This window comes from Callospermophilus lateralis, chromosome 3 (assembly GCF_048772815.1).
Source record: "Callospermophilus lateralis isolate mCalLat2 chromosome 3, mCalLat2.hap1, whole genome shotgun sequence".
Taxonomy (NCBI): Eukaryota; Metazoa; Chordata; class Mammalia; order Rodentia; family Sciuridae; genus Callospermophilus; species Callospermophilus lateralis.
This window is the reverse complement of record NC_135307.1, coordinates 2280355-2294939: the sequence shown is the minus strand read 5'-3', so window position 1 is coordinate 2294939 and position 14585 is coordinate 2280355. Positions and strand designations below refer to the sequence as shown.

The following is a 14585-nucleotide window of genomic DNA, read 5'->3' as shown; positions in this document are numbered from 1 at the left end:
ATTGACAGCTCAGGGAGGGTAGGGCCTGAGCCTGTGGCTGGCAAGGGCCAGGATGGGCCCACCTCCAGCCTGCACCCCACACCCCCAGGCTGCGGCACACATAGAGGCGTGGAGCACTTGGGGATGAGAGCCTGGTGTTGGCACAGGTAGCTTGGTTTGTGTCAAGGTGAGCACAGGTCACACCCATGGCCCTCTCCCCACAGCCATCTCAGTCTCACATGGGCAGGCTCCATGCTTCTTGCTTGGGGACATGCCAGACCCACCTTCCATTGTCCCCAACTGTGGGTACCCCTTGCCTTGCATGCCTGACCCCAGAGCCCATTCACCAGAGCATGTAGTGTTCCTTGCCTCTGCTGGATCTCCCTTGGGATCTTGTCTTTCCTCTGGCCAGCACCACTGTGCCCAGAGTTTGGTGGCTTCAGGGCAGGAGACCTGTGAGCCCATGCCTGTGTCAGCACCCTACTCAGCCTGGGCTGTGGGGAGGAGATTCCCTGCTGCACACCCCAACCTCCCCACTCTTGCCTCCAGGCAACCCTTTAGACAAACTGCCTCCCCGCTCCCTAGCCACCTCACTCCCTAGCCACCTCACTGCGCAGGTCCATCTGAAGAACCCAGCACTCAGCAGCAGTCCAGCCCTGGATTTCTCTAAGCTAGTGCAGGCCAGGGTCGGAGGTGTGTCTGCGCCAGGCTCCGCTGCGCCTTCTCGAGGCGATCAGGACATTCCTGGAAGCAGCGAGTCTGGGCACTGGCATTTACCCAGCAGGAAGCAAACAGGAGCCTGTGTTGGGCTCTAGGTAGTCACCTGGACAGTCAGCACTTAGCACTGGCCTGCCCCCAGCTCTGACCCTACCTTTTACCCTGGAGGGGTGGGCAACCCCAAGGTCCCCTATCAGGTACACACATGAGGGAAGCAGGGCTGAGGGCCGGGTCCCATACGGGCACCTGGGTCTCAGTGCTCCACCCTCACAGCTGGGAGCTCTGTGTAGCCCAGGGCCCCGCCGCTCGTTCAGTGACACTGTGGCCATCCTTCCCTGCTCTCTGCTAGGCAGCTCTTCCCTGGAGCAGCGCAGTGTGCGGCTTGTGTGAGCACGTGCCTGGCCTGCTCTGGCCCTGTCCCCGTCCGCCTGCCCCAGCTGCCCCATTCCACGAGCCTGCTCTGATCCCAGCAGGTCTGAGGCAAAGCCAGCTGGTCGCCGGGGCCGGAGCACATCCCTGAAGGAGAGACAGCCATCACGGCCACAGAACGAGCGGGCCAATAGCCTGGACAGTGAGCGCTGCCCGGACACGCGGAGCCAGCTGCAGGTGCCTGTGGGGCTTTGCCAGGTCAAGGCAGGAGAGAAATTTAGAGATCAAGGTTGCCAGCAGACCTAGAAAGGATCCTGTCAGTGTCAGGAAGCCTGTGTGGGTCCCGTGCACACTCCAGCCCTCCCTGCAACCTCCGGGGGCCAGGCAGGGTACATGGCCACCTCAGCCAGGCAGCTTGGTGGTGGGCCTCTCTCCCCTTGCTGCTGGGAGTCTGCTGCTGTTGGGGACCGTGTGGTGCTGAGGCTCCACTCTTGGTGGGGAGAGGATGGGTGCCACGTGTCCTGGGTGTGGACGGCCAGGTGTTTCCAGATTCCCAGGAAGACTGTGTACGACCAGCTGAACCACATCCTCGTCTCTGATGACCAGCTTCCGGAGAATATCATCCTCGTCAACACCTCTGACTGGCAGGGGCAGGTAGGAGCAGCTGCCCGGGGCTGGTTGTCCCCAGGAGTTCCATGTGGCCGAGCTGAGTGGGGACTGCACAGAGACCCTGCTCAGGGACGAGCGCTGGAGTAGCATGTGTGGCGGGCTGGCCTGCACGAGCGTGGTCTCTGCACTCTGGGGGTTCCAAGGAGAGGGTCAGATGGATGGGTGCAGATGCCGTACCAAGGGTCACTCATGCCTGTCCCACCCAGTTCCTTTCAGACGTCCTGCAGAGGCACACGCTGCCTGTGGTGTGCACGTGCTCTGCAGCCGATGTCCAGGCCGCCTTCAGCACCATCGTCTCTCGGATCCAGAGATAGTGAGTCCTGGCCTTCCCTGGGGTCTGCCCTGTGGAGCTGTTGCCCGAGCATTTGCTGGGGTCCCTGTACCCCAGGCCTGCCTGCCATTCCGAGGTGGGCATGTTCTCTGCCCGGGGATGTGGGTGGCTTTTGACCTGCTGCCCACAGGTCCCCTGCAGCCTAGGCTTTCCTCTGATTCCAGGGGCAGGAGGGTCTCTTGCAACTCCGGGAGGGGGGCCACCCAGCCTGTCAGTCCAGGCAGCTCCCGCTCCAGCTTAAAGTGCCCACTGGTAGGGGTCCTGGGTGGCAGGCTCATGGTGGCGGCAGCAGCTGCAGCTAGGGAACAGGCTTTCTGGGGCTTAGCTGTGTAGACCTTGGGCTGAGGACAGCTCTGACAGTTCCCCTAAGGTGCCTGTCCCCTCTTCACCCCACCTGTCTGGGGGTTGCAGCTGCAACTGCAATTCCCAGCCCCCGACCCCCGTGAAGATCGCTGTTGCGGGGGCGCAGCATTACCTCAGCGCCGTCCTGCGGCTCTTCGTGGAGCAGCTGTCCCACAAGACCCCGGACTGGCTCGGCTACATGCGCTTCCTCGTCATCCCGCTGGGTGAGGCCTGCGGCTGGCTGGGCACACATGGTGGCGAAGGTGCAGGCACCAGCCGTGGTGTCTTGTTCCCGATGTTTCCTGTGGTAGGGTTTACGTATGATGATGTCACTTAAATGAAAATTGACACAGTCACCCTGCAAGGGGCAAGAGGTAAAGCTGTCCCCCTGAGATGGCCTGCACCGGGCATCCCCTTGGTCTGTCACGGGGCTCTCTCTCTGCCAGTTTGAGTTCTTTGTCAGAGAAGCACAGCAGGGCTGGGTGGTTAACCCTCCTGGTCCCGTGGTACTGTGCCGTTGAGCTTGATACTCTGTGTAATTCCTCTACCAAAAAGCCGTCCTGGCTTGGCAGGCAGCGTGGCTGGAGGCCCACCTTGTGTGTGTGCCCCAAGCCAGCGCCAGTGGCTTCCTTGGTGAATGGGGTTCCAGGAGACAGTGTGCCACACCCTTTTACCATACCACCACCACAGAGGGGTCCTGGACTGTGAGCTCCACGTGGTGACCATCCTGCCCTGGGCACACAGGTTCCCACCCTGTGGCCAGGTACCTGGGCTCCGTGGACTACCGCTACCACAACTTCTTCCAGGACCTGGCTTGGAGAGACCTGTTCAATAAGCTGGAGGCCCAGAGCACAGGTGAGGCCCAGTGTGGTGCCTATGGCGGGGCTTGCACCCACAGTCCCGTTCCCTGGAGGAAGGGGCTCCTGGTCTTCCAGGAGACCTCCCCTCATATCTACCTTTCTCAAGCTTGGCCCCAGAAAAGGGACAGCAGGCGGGGTAAGGGGGCTTGCCAGGATGCTTCCCTCTCCCTAGTCCAAGCCAAGGTGGCCAGGAGGGGAGGGCGCAGAGCCCTAGGAACACGCCTTCAGGGCTTGTGGAAGATGTGACCCAGCACCACTGTGGATGGGCACTCAGGCCTGTTGTGGCCAGTGGGAAAGTAGAGGTGCCCATGACCCTGCCCAGACTCCACCCTGACCCACCTGGCCCACCGCACCAACCCATGGCCTCCTCCCCGTGCAGTGCAGGACACACCAGACATCGTATCCCGCATCACCCAGTACATCGCGGGGGCCAACTGCGCCCACCAGCTCCCTATTGCGGAGGCCATGCTGACCTACAAGCAGAAGAGGTAATGCGGTGGGCCCAGGCCTGGGGCAGCAGGGGACCCCCTGACCACACAACACAGGTCATTGCCAGCTGCCATTTCTCCATGGCTACCTGCCCACTCTGGCCTTGGCCGGGACAGACTCCACGAGGTCTGGGGTAAAACCCCTGGGTGAGCCTAGACTGTAGGGCCCTCCACTGACCCCATTGCAGACCAGAGTAGTGGTTGGGTTTTCAGTACCTCTCTATTTCTATGCCCGTTGATATGTCCCACGATGCAGCTGGTGGCAGCTGTCAAAGTGGCCCAGCCTACAGACCTGACACATCTTCCACCCTAGGCCTAGGCTACCTGGGCCATGGTCTCAGCCTGTTGGGGAGCAGTCAGCTCATGTTCTTGTAGCTCGGAGCATGACAGTCCCCAGGAGCTGTGGGTAAAAGCCTGGGCCAGGTGCCATGGGTCTGGGTAGCCCTGGGCAGGGCCCCTTCGTCAGGCACAAGCAGAGGCTTTCCTGTGGTTTCAGAAGACTGAACCTCCCTCTTGTGGCCAGGCCTCTGGACAGGCTATCCCATACCAGATGAGGGGAGCAGAGGCAGTCAGTGGGCCCTGTCCAAGAGTGGAAGAGAGGCACCCAGCCTCAGCCAAGGGCAGAGGTAGCAGTCCCTGATTCTAACGGGTGTTCGCCCCCTTCCTTAGACTGAAGGAGAGTGAAGTTGAAGTCTGGGAGGTTCAGGGAGGTCAGTAGGGATGGCTGGTCCCGTTCCAGTGGAGCCCAGCACTTCTGGAACTTCCTGGTGGAGGGGATGGCCACCCCTGCAAACTCACTCCAGCGGCTGCCCCTAAGTGAGGCGGGTAGTTGCCCAGGCTCCAGGCCCTAGAGCTCCTGCTGCCATGCATGGAGGGCTCACTGGGCCCCCGGGAGGCGCCTTAACGTGGCCCTGTTTTCTCTTTTGGTGGCTTTCTGAAAAGGAAAAGGCACTTTCACTTTGACTTCACCCTGAGGTACAGCTCTCTGGTCGGCACTCTCTGTCCCAAGCTCTCTGGTCGATGCCCCCATCTGTCCCAGGCTGGTCTTCAGGCTTGTTTAGCAGAGTCACTGCAGAATCCCTCTCCCCTGATGCCCAGGGCATCTGGGGATCCCTCACAAAGGGCCCTGTGTGCTGAAGGTGCAGGCCTGTGTGGTCTGGGCCCACAGCCTCTGGGGGAGGTCTGACCCCCAGGGGTCCCTGAATCTGTGGCCAGGATAGCACTGTCCCAGTTATAGCAGAGGCAGGGGCCAGGACTGGGCTACATCTGCCACTGGCATTGATGTTGGGTTGCCTCGTGCCAACTCTGTTCTGAGCACTTTACATGGGTTAGCCTGGCCCCCTGCACACAGCCTAGCGGGGAGGTATCCGTGCTGGGCCTGCATGGAGACAGGGAGGGGGAAGCCAAGGAGCGGTCAGGGTGGCCTTCCTGGAGCTGGCCTTCTGCACACAGAGTCAGGCTCCCAGGCCAGAGTCACAGAGAGGGTTTCCTAGCATCTTTTGTGCCCAGTGAGGCAGCCAGACCACTGAGGCCCCCCAAATAGGGATAGAGTGCTGTTACCTTAGGGAGCTCTGTCCTCTGAACTTTTGGACTTGTGAAGTCAAGTAGTCCAGGAACCCCCACAGCTGTCCCTTTTCCTCTGCCTGGCAGGTCCTGCCCTCTGTCTTCCACACCGATCTCAGGCTATCTATTCTCCTGGGTGAACTTCTCCCACTCTCTTGCCCCCAGGAAGGTTGTTGGGTCCAAGGGGTGTCCTTCCTAGGAGTGTACAGTAGCAGACACGTAGCCTTGGGGCCACCCAAGCTGCAGGTGGGCGGGATGCACAAGCAGGGGTCTGAGCATCCAAGTCTGTCCTGCTAAACAAGCCCCTGTGTTAGAGAAAGACCAGCCGTCTCATGCCTCCCTGACCCTGTGGGCTGGCCTGTGCCGTCGGCTGTGCAGGCAGAGCCCAGAGCATGCTCTTGCCTAGTCGCAGCTTCTTGTCACTCCTGGGATTGGCTCCTCTGAATTGCAAAACAAGGCTTGGCGAGAACATAACCCACTCCCACTCTGTGCCTCCTGCCTGCTATACAGTGGTGGCATCGGTACCGTAGGCCGGGTGGGCATCAAGTACAGCATGAGGCCAGAGAAGCCCAGAGTCCTGCCAGTCGCTCCAGCCCTGCCCAGCTCTCCAAGGTTGCTCCTGCCTATCCCATGCCCCATGCAGTGTGGCTGGCTGGCCGGGAATGGGAGTTGTCCCTTCAGTGGGCCCTGCTGTCAGAGCAGGGCAGCCATAGCCCTGGTCTGCCCATCAGCATGTGGGGGTCAAAGGGGTCTTCAGGCCCAGGGCATTTGCCTTCTGCACAGTGGCAGGTCTCAGGAGCCAGACCAGGTGTCCCGCTGACCACACTGTCCTCAGAAACACGTGTGCGAGGTGCCAGCAGCCCCTCTGACCAGGGCTTGGGGGCCTCAGTGGAGAGCCGGTGTCACCCTGTCCTGCCTGTGCTGGTGTTGTCTGCATGGCCCAAGATGCAGCTTGGCTTTGAGTTCTGGCAGCTTTCCTGTGTTGTGACATTTCCCATGTCTTGGTCACACATGGCCCTTGTCAGCTGTTGATGAGAGGCCATTCTGCTACAGGCCTGGGGGCCCTGGGGTGGGTGGGAAGCCCTGTTCATTGTGGGTTAGAGCCTTTTCATGCATTGGGGACCAGGACCACTCACTTGGCTTCTACAACCTCCTGTGCCCAGAAGGACTTGGGTGTCACCAAGATTTACAAACACAGACCTGCCCCAGAGAACAGGTGGGACCCTCATGTGGATGGCCACCCAGGAGCTCATGCTGATGGTAGATAGGGCAGCCTGGGCATGGGTCCAGGACATGTCCTGAACTTCATGGAGCAGAAGCAGGCTGTGGCCAGAGACGTAGACCACTTATTTAAAATGGACAGCACTTCTCCTTAGACGGGAAAGGAAGGTTGGGAATGTAGTCTTTGGTGGGAGGGACAGAACCTGCAGGGGTTTTATTCCAAAGCATCTTGGTCTTTGGGGGAGGGGGTGGGTTCTATGGGTGGGAGTGGAAGGTGGGTTGGGGGGCTCCTGCTGGGAGCAATCTATGTTAGCAGTGCCCTAGTTGTGGGTTCCGGGCTGGCCAAGTGAGGACTGCTGGTCCACCTTGTGAATACCCTCTGTGTGGGGAGCACCAGGCTCAGCCTCTGCCCACACTTGGACTCTGAGAAGATGGGCTGTTGGACCTGGGAGTCAGTGCTCAACGGCAGGCAGCTAGATGGACACATGCCTTTCCCAAGCCTGCTTCTTGTAGAGGCTTCTGTCTGGGAGACCAGGTGCTGGGCAGCACATGCTCCAGGGCTGTCCCTGAGGCACTCCACCAGCCTCAACAGTTGGTTAGTTCCCTGAAGTCCAGGGAGAACCTTCATCACCCACTCCCAGTGCTTGACTACTTCTTGGCACCAGGGGCACATTCAGTCTCCATCTGGGAGAACTTTGCTGGCATCAGATTTGGGGAAATGAGACGGGTAAAATGGAGTTGGAAGACACAGCCAGAGATGGCACCAGCTGTAGACCCACTCGGGGTGAGGGGCACCTCTGTTCCCTGGGTGCAAGCCAGGGAGCTGCAAGGGTGGGTGGGCAAGAAGGACATGGAGGAGACTGGTCCAGTCAAGCACTGGGACCAGACCTGCCTGGTGGACCTTCCCAGAGGCTGGAGGGGCTGCTTTTCCTGCTGTTGATAGAGCCGTGGCTCTGTGCTGGCCCTGCAGCCTGTGGGAGAGCTTGTCAGGTCACTGGGGACCAGCTGGCAGGGACCCTCTATGGAGACGAGCCACATGGCCAGCTGTGGTGGACGTACACAGGAGGAGAAGACAGTTTTCATCGCCTTGGTGCCTGCCCTGGAACCCTCCGCATCCCTGTGATGGAGGGGCTGTGGCCAACACTGCCAAGAGAGGCTGTAGGTCTGCCAGATGCTGTATGGAGCCAAGTCCAGCCCCCTTGTCCTAGGTGCTCAACATGTCAACTCCTTGGGGAGTCACACTTTTGGGCTCTACTTGTGTTAGTACTGGCATCTACACTGGCACTATAGGGCCAAAGACCTGGCCTCTTGAGGAGGCACTTTGTTCCCTGCTTTGGGGCAGCCACTCTAGTTACTGGAGAAGGCCCAAGATGTTCCCCAGATGTTTTGGGGCCCACAGGGCATATGAAGCTCCAGCTACTCAGGGAACCAGCTTGGTGGGCCAGCAGTGCAGACAGGACTGGCTGAGCTATTGCCATGCCTCAGGCACCTGGGATGGACCGGCAAGCTTCCCCGGGAAGTCATGCCCTCTGACCCTTCCTCCCAGCTGCAGGACTCTGCGTGGCTTCCTGCCCAGGGTTACAGAGCTCTGTTCACCGTTCTCATGTGTCAGCCTGTTGGAAAGAATCCAAGCCCTGGCTGGCAGGGTTGGGGATGGTGGGCTGGGGCTGGGGCTATACCAAGGGAGAATAACTGTTCTCTATCTCACTCACAGCCCTGACGAAGAGTCCTCCCAGAGGTTCATTCCCTTTGTTGGGGTGAGTACTGCCAGCTCCACCTTGCTGGGAATGGTGGCCGACCAAAGTAACTTTCTTAACAGTGCTTTCAAGTTAACCTGCGTGTTCCAGAACCTTCTTCACCATGTGAGCCCAGTAATGCCTTAAGTCCTCCCATGATAGTGCACTGTGTCCTTGTGACAAGGAATGGGGGCCCAGGATTATCGGTTCCCCTAGCAGATGTGAAGAAGCAGTGATGACTCTATTGTTGTTAGGACCAGTGTCCAGTTCAGCCTGTCCTGGTCATCAGCAAGGGGTCAGACAGCACCAGCCCAGTAGCCAGGAGAAGTGCTGAGGCAAGAGGGCACCTCCTGGCCTGCCCGCTAAGGCTGCATGGCTGTGGCCTTCTGCTGTTTCCTCTGCAGGAGACTGAGAGATGCTTGTGCTTCTTCCTAGCCCCAAGCCTCCATGACCATTCACTGCCACCTTTTCCCTTTGTGACCCTGCCCTGCTGAGGTGTCTGCATGGCATGTGGCAGGTGCCTTCCTGGCCCAGTGAAGGGACTAGGGTAGGTCTGTCCCCTGTAAGGAATGGAACTCATCCAGACACCCCCACCCAGGGCCTTCCTGCAGTGACAAGAGTACACAGCACTCTTGGACCCTTGACTTGTTACCATGTGGCCAAGCCCTGAATTTGATAGTGTAATGTGCTCTAAGCTGACACAGCTTCACATGGCTGGTGGCCACCATGCTGGGCAGCACAGGCCTAGGACACGGTCTGTCACGGTCCCCAGCAGCCCACGTGGGTTCTGGAGCAGCTTCCTGCCTCTTCGCCAGCACCGTCAGGCCAGCCTCCCAGGGCGGCAGTGGGCAGGGCAGTGGGGCTGGCTGACACTCAGCTGCCTCCAACCGGCATCTCTTGTTACAGGTTGTGAAGGTTGGGATTGTGGAACCATCCTCCGCCACATCAGGTAACCTCGCCCCCTGAGGCCTATATGAGTGAACCAGTGCCCCCTAGGTCCTGGTGGTGCCCTGTGCCCAGGGGGTACCTCTGCTGTACTAAGGAGCAGCTCAGCCCTGCTGCTTCTGGTCTGCAAGAGTTGCTGTCCTCACCACGCTCCAGGCTGCAGCAGGCCAGGCAGCTCTCCTCCATCACGGAAGAGAACCCTGCCTCCCTTGCAGGCTGCCTTGCCCATCCCACCTGCCCAAAGGGCTGCTGGCCACCTCTCTGCATCCTTGTCTGGAGGCCCTAGGCACAGGGCCATTGTAGCCGACGGTCTCACCTGGCCTGACTCCTCCCAAAGGCGACTCTGATGACGCAGCACCCTCGGGCTCCAGTGTGCTCTCCTCCACCCCACCCTCCACCTCCACGTCTCCTGCGGCCAAGGAGGCCTCGCCCACACCACCGTCCTCCCCATCAGTGAGCGGAGGCCTGTCCTCCCCCAGGTAAACACACAGCTCTTGTCCCACTTATTCTGACTTGGCATTGACCTCATGTCCCACCCTGAAAGTTGTGGGCAGGCCCAGGCTAAGACCCTGTGGTGGAGTCTGAGGGCTCGATCCTAGCTGGCCACCTGCTGCCACAGATCAGGTGCACCTGTTCCCCTCTGAGCACCACGGCAGGAGCCACCACCCTATAAATGAACCTGGCTCTGCACGTGAGGCTTTCCAGAGAGCATGGGGGGGGGAGCGCAGAGGAGATGTGCTCCTCGGACCATCCACACAGGACCAACTGGTGTCCTGCCAGGCCACCCTGGGTCTCTCCAGAGCCAAGTTGGAGATGTGTGCTCCTCACACTGCACTTTCTGGCTCCTTATCCAGGGCCCTCCAGCAGGCCCTCCCTGAGCTTCACCAAATGCCAATTCACACTGGGCCACACCTCCTGAGGGGGTGCTTAGTCTGAGTTGCCCAGCTAGTGCGTGGGTTTCCTTGGCATGGCAATGGTATGGGTCCCGGGAACAGACGGCTCTTCAGAATGTCTGGCCGTCCAGCTGTTGGGACAGGTGCTGGCATACCTCCCTGCCCATGAGGACAGTGATGCCTTGTTACCAGGACCATAGCCCTGAGTGTGAGTGTCTCCCTCTGCCTCTCACAGCCAGGGCGCTGGCGCCGAGCTCATGGGGCTACAGGTGGACTACTGGATAGCAGCACAACCCACGGACAGGAAGAGGGACACCGAGAAGAAGGACCTGCCCACCACCAAAAACACGCTCAAGTGCACTTTCCGGTCCCTCCAGGTCAGCAGGCTGCCCAGCAGTGGTGAGGCTGCAGCCACGCCCACCATGTCCATGACTGTGGTCACCAAGGAGAAGAACAAGAAGGGTGAGGTGGGGGCAGGCTGCACAGGGCTGCACAGCGGAAGAGGGACAGTCCATGAGAATTGGGGATGAGGGCCTTCACCTCCAAGTACCACCCACGTGTGGTTCCCCATACACCCAAGGGGCCCAGGGCTGGCCTTCAGGGGGTCTACCAGACAACAGTGAGCCTTAGGGGGCACTGAGGATCGGACAACTTCTGACCAGAGCCTCCCTTGGAGGCCACGGGACAGGTGGAGGGTGTCTGCCTGTGGTCACAGCAGGCAGCTGGGCATCGTAGATAACAGGGGTCTGAGAGCTGTAGCCAGCCAGGCCCCTTCAACTCCTCTTCAGCCCTCTGGCCACTGCTCTCCTGTCCTGCTTGCTGCAGGGCGGCTCTGGTCAGCCTGGCCCAGAAGGAGCAGTGGATGACAACAGGGCCCTTTTCCTCCCAGTGATGTTTTTGCCCAAGAAAACAAAGGACAAGGATGTGGAGTCCAAAAGCCAGTGCATCGAGGGCATCAGCCGCCTGATCTGCACAGCCAAGCACCAGCAGAATATGCTGCGGGGTAAGACAGGCCCTTGCAGGGCAGTGGTGACTTGGGGCCCGCTGGGACCCCAGGGCCCCTGGGGTTATGTCACATGTGCAGGCAGAGCAGTGCGGCCGGGAGCAGCTTTTTTAGCTACCACAGGACATACTGTGAAACGCCCGTCACACTGTTCTCTGCACACGGTGATGAGGCCCTTGGGTGTACCGGACAGTTCTTCTCATTCAAATAACTCTCAACCCTTCTGCTGTTAAGGAGCAATTCGTGTGAGTTAAGTGTTTCTCAGGGTGCATTCTGACAACACTGGACTCCGTGTGGAGCTCCCAGGGTTCTCCTTCCCTGTGAGGGCAGTCCCATGGCTTCCAGGTGAACTGCCCCGGTCTTCCCATGGTGATGGCCAGTGGGGATATTTAAATGGGGCTGACAGAGTCTCTGGCCTGACCTGAGAGGAGGAGGTCTGGTGGACAAACAGCATCTGGCTGAGGCTCATGCCAGCTATTCCTCTGAGGCCCCCAGAGACCCTATGTCCTGGGAGGGGGGTAGCAGAGAGGGTCTGGCAAGGGGGCTTCCTGAGGGTGTGGGCGCCTCCAGCTTCGGGATCCTGGTCCTGTACTCTGGCGGCAGCCCAGCTTCCTGAGGGACTGCCCTGTGGGTGGGCAAGCCCGGCGGGCAGGTGGTCAGGCAGCCCTCTCTCGCAGTCCTCATCGATGGCGTGGAGTGCAGCGATGTCAAGTTCTTCCAGCTGGCTGCTCAGTGGTCGTCCCATGTGAAGCACTTCCCCATCTGCATCTTTGGACACTCCAAGGCCACCTTCTAGCCCTGCCCACTGTGGGGGTGGTATGGGACACTGGAGGCGCCTATTTACTGCCCCGTGCGTGGTGGCCACTGCTGGAGGGGCAGCTACATTTATGTTAACATTGCAGTTTACTACACAGACAGACTGTCAAAAACACAAACCATCTTAAGTACAGATGTACTCACAGCCTGAAAACTAAGGGGCAGCTCCTTGCTGGGCGCTAAGTAACTGCCGTGCTTATTAACCAGAATGTCCGGCTGGAGCAGGGAGGCTGGAAGGTGGAGGGCAGTGTCCAGGGCCTCAGGAACCACCCAGAGCCCGTGAAGCAAGAAGGGTTCTTTCCTTCATGTCCTTCTTCCTGGAAGACAGGATCTGCTTCCTCAGGGAGCCCAGGGCAGGCACAGGTCTCGGAGCTTGGTGGCCAGGGGACAAGGGTCACAGGCACGCTCAGACTCAAGGTGTGGGGGGTGCCACCCCCAGCACCATCCACGCACAGCTCCCAATAAACTCCAGCCTCGTGGGGGAGATTTTATAGTAGCAAATCTGTCTAATGCTCTCAAATACATGTGACGACGTAGCTGCCAAACAGATGTCCCTCTCATGAAGTCCCCTTGGGGCTCCACAGAGCCACAGTCCTGCCCACCCACCTCACCCCTTCCAGTCCCTCAGCTATTCCTGAGATACTGCTAGGCTTCTATGTGTTGTGCTGTCCCAGACTGAGCCTTGGTCCCTGCAAATGTCCTAGTGTCCAGCCTGGGAAATGGTGAGCTGTGGCAGGGTTGGTTTGAGGCTGAAGCCAAGTGCCCAGACACTAGCCTGCTGTGCCACACCCTCCATCCCTGCCCTGCCTGCTGGCCTAGAGCATCCAGAACTGGCCGTGTGGGTATCTGGGCTGAGATTGAGGATCATGGTGAACTGGGGAACAGGCAACCAGGTGTGTGTGGCACCTGCAGCAATGGCGTGGCCAGTGCAGGCTCTGACACGCCAGCTGATCACAGAAGGTAACTGCAGGAGCCAGGCACCCCCTTCAGGGCTGTGCGCCCTCCAGGCCATGCTCCTTGGAGCAGCATGTTGCGTTTGGGTCTCATCCTGGGTGGCAGCCCTGCCCTCTGCCTTCCCTTGCAGTAGGACAGGAATGTGCTGAACGGCAACAGGGTCACCCACCTAACTATCTGCTCCACAGACCAGCAGGGAGGGGTGCTGCCTCAGACACGCTTCTCCCAACATGCCCGAACCCTGCAGGCTGCACAGGAAGAGCCCACCCATTTCTATCCCCTTGGAAGCTGTGGCCTTCCCAGGGACACTGGTGGCCCTAAGAACAAGAGCTGCACAAGGCTCTACTCAGAAAACAGTGCCAAATGCAGGACCACCTTCCTTGGGGTGAGAATGGCCTATTTTTCTTAACTGTGATCTACTTGTTTACCTGCCCCTCTCTAGGGGGCTAGTGATTAGACCTGGATATGTGGCTTAGAGGAGCCCTGTGAGCAGAATGCCCTGCAGGGGACTGCCCCAGAGAACACCCTGCTGAAGTACACAGGGCTCTCAGTTTGAATGGCCATCCAATTTCTTCCGAAAGGTCACTCTTGGTGGAAAAGAGATGACTGAACTTTCTATCCTCGAGGCCACAGAGACTGTGCAGATAACCTGGCTGTGGGCAGCCCTTTCCTGGGGAAAACCTCCCTGGGTACTCTTCCCCAGGTGGCTCTGAGGCTCCACCCTGCAAGATAGAGCCTCTTCAACAGCTGGCCCTGGGTCCAGCACCCATCTGGGCTGCTCCGGAGCACCATGTGACCACCACCACATAGGCCCTGTGCCAGGAAGCAACAAATGGAGACCTGGACTACATGCATTACTTGCCTCAGTTTCCCTGTTGGTTAAAGAAGAAGGTCACATTTCCCCTGCCTACCTCATGGAGCTGTTATGAGGATTCATGGAAAAGCACTTTGTCCCCTCGATGGACCACCAGAAGCCAAACCTGTCTTCAGCGGTGTGGCCATGAGGGCAGTGGAGAGTGTGTGTCAGAAGTGTGTGCTTTTTCTCAGGCCTCACCCCACGTGCACCGAGAGGGATGTCTCAGCCCCACCAGTCTCCAAGGTTAAGCCACTAGTCGCTGTCAGTAACACCAGGCTCCTTTTGAGCGGGGCCACCGCTGTCGGAGAGGTTTGGGCAGGCTCCACCTTTATCCTTGAAGGTGGGGACCTGCCCCCTCTCCAGGTTGGTCGCCTTGCCACTGTCTCATTTGGGCATGCAGTTCAGGGTCCTCGGTCAGCACCTGGACGCGAGGTGGGGACCTCTGTGCGGGGGCTGGTGGCCTTGCCGCGCTGTTCTCACCCCTGAATGACCTGGCCGTCTGCGACCTGCGTCTCCGAACGATGTCCTCACGAAAACGTCCGAGCCACTTCCTCCAGAGCCAGGCTGCCGAACTCTACAGGCTCCCCAACCCTCCCGGGCTGTGGGGTCCTGGAGGGGCCAGCGGGCCGAGTTGGCTTGTGGGCGCCCCCTCCTGTTCGTTGTGACTGGTTTCTACAGTGTTTGTGTTGCTAGTTTTCCTTTTTAATGGGAAGCAAAATTAATGTAAATAGCTTTTCGAGGAGCTGATGCTAATCTGTCCCATGTGACCATGTGGACGACTTTAAGGTGCTGAAGCGACACTAATAAACGGAGGGCACTCACGCCGCCCACCTGCGTTATTCC

The 14585-nt window shown here is 59.3% G+C and overlaps 1 protein-coding gene across 7 annotated transcripts in view; it reads left to right on the top strand.

Annotated features, from left to right (window-relative positions):
* Positions 1 to 14563, top strand: part of Pacs2 (phosphofurin acidic cluster sorting protein 2) — a 78339-nt gene extending 63776 nt beyond the window's left edge. For 3 of the 7 annotated variants that reach the window (XM_076849525.2, XM_076849522.2, XM_076849527.2), the window contains exons 13-24: positions 1167 to 1302; positions 1615 to 1719; positions 1941 to 2047; positions 2477 to 2631; positions 3152 to 3262; positions 3647 to 3755; positions 8254 to 8296; positions 9182 to 9224; positions 9558 to 9699; positions 10349 to 10575; positions 11003 to 11116; positions 11794 to 14563. In XM_076849525.2, coding sequence (XP_076705640.1) covers positions 1167 to 1302; positions 1615 to 1719; positions 1941 to 2047; positions 2477 to 2631; positions 3152 to 3262; positions 3647 to 3755; positions 8254 to 8296; positions 9182 to 9224; positions 9558 to 9699; positions 10349 to 10575; positions 11003 to 11116; positions 11794 to 11912 — 1411 coding nt within the window. In that variant the 3' untranslated portion in view covers positions 11913 to 14563. Of the gene's footprint in view, positions 1 to 1166; positions 1303 to 1614; positions 1720 to 1940; positions 2048 to 2476; positions 2632 to 3151; positions 3263 to 3646; positions 3756 to 4697; positions 4731 to 8253; positions 8297 to 9181; positions 9225 to 9557; positions 9700 to 10348; positions 10576 to 11002; positions 11117 to 11793 lie in introns of all 7 variants that reach the window. The other 4 variants (XM_076849526.2, XM_076849524.2, XR_013090718.2 and 1 more) reach the window with 3 other exon arrangements.
* The last annotated feature ends 22 nt before the right edge of the window (positions 14564 to 14585 follow it).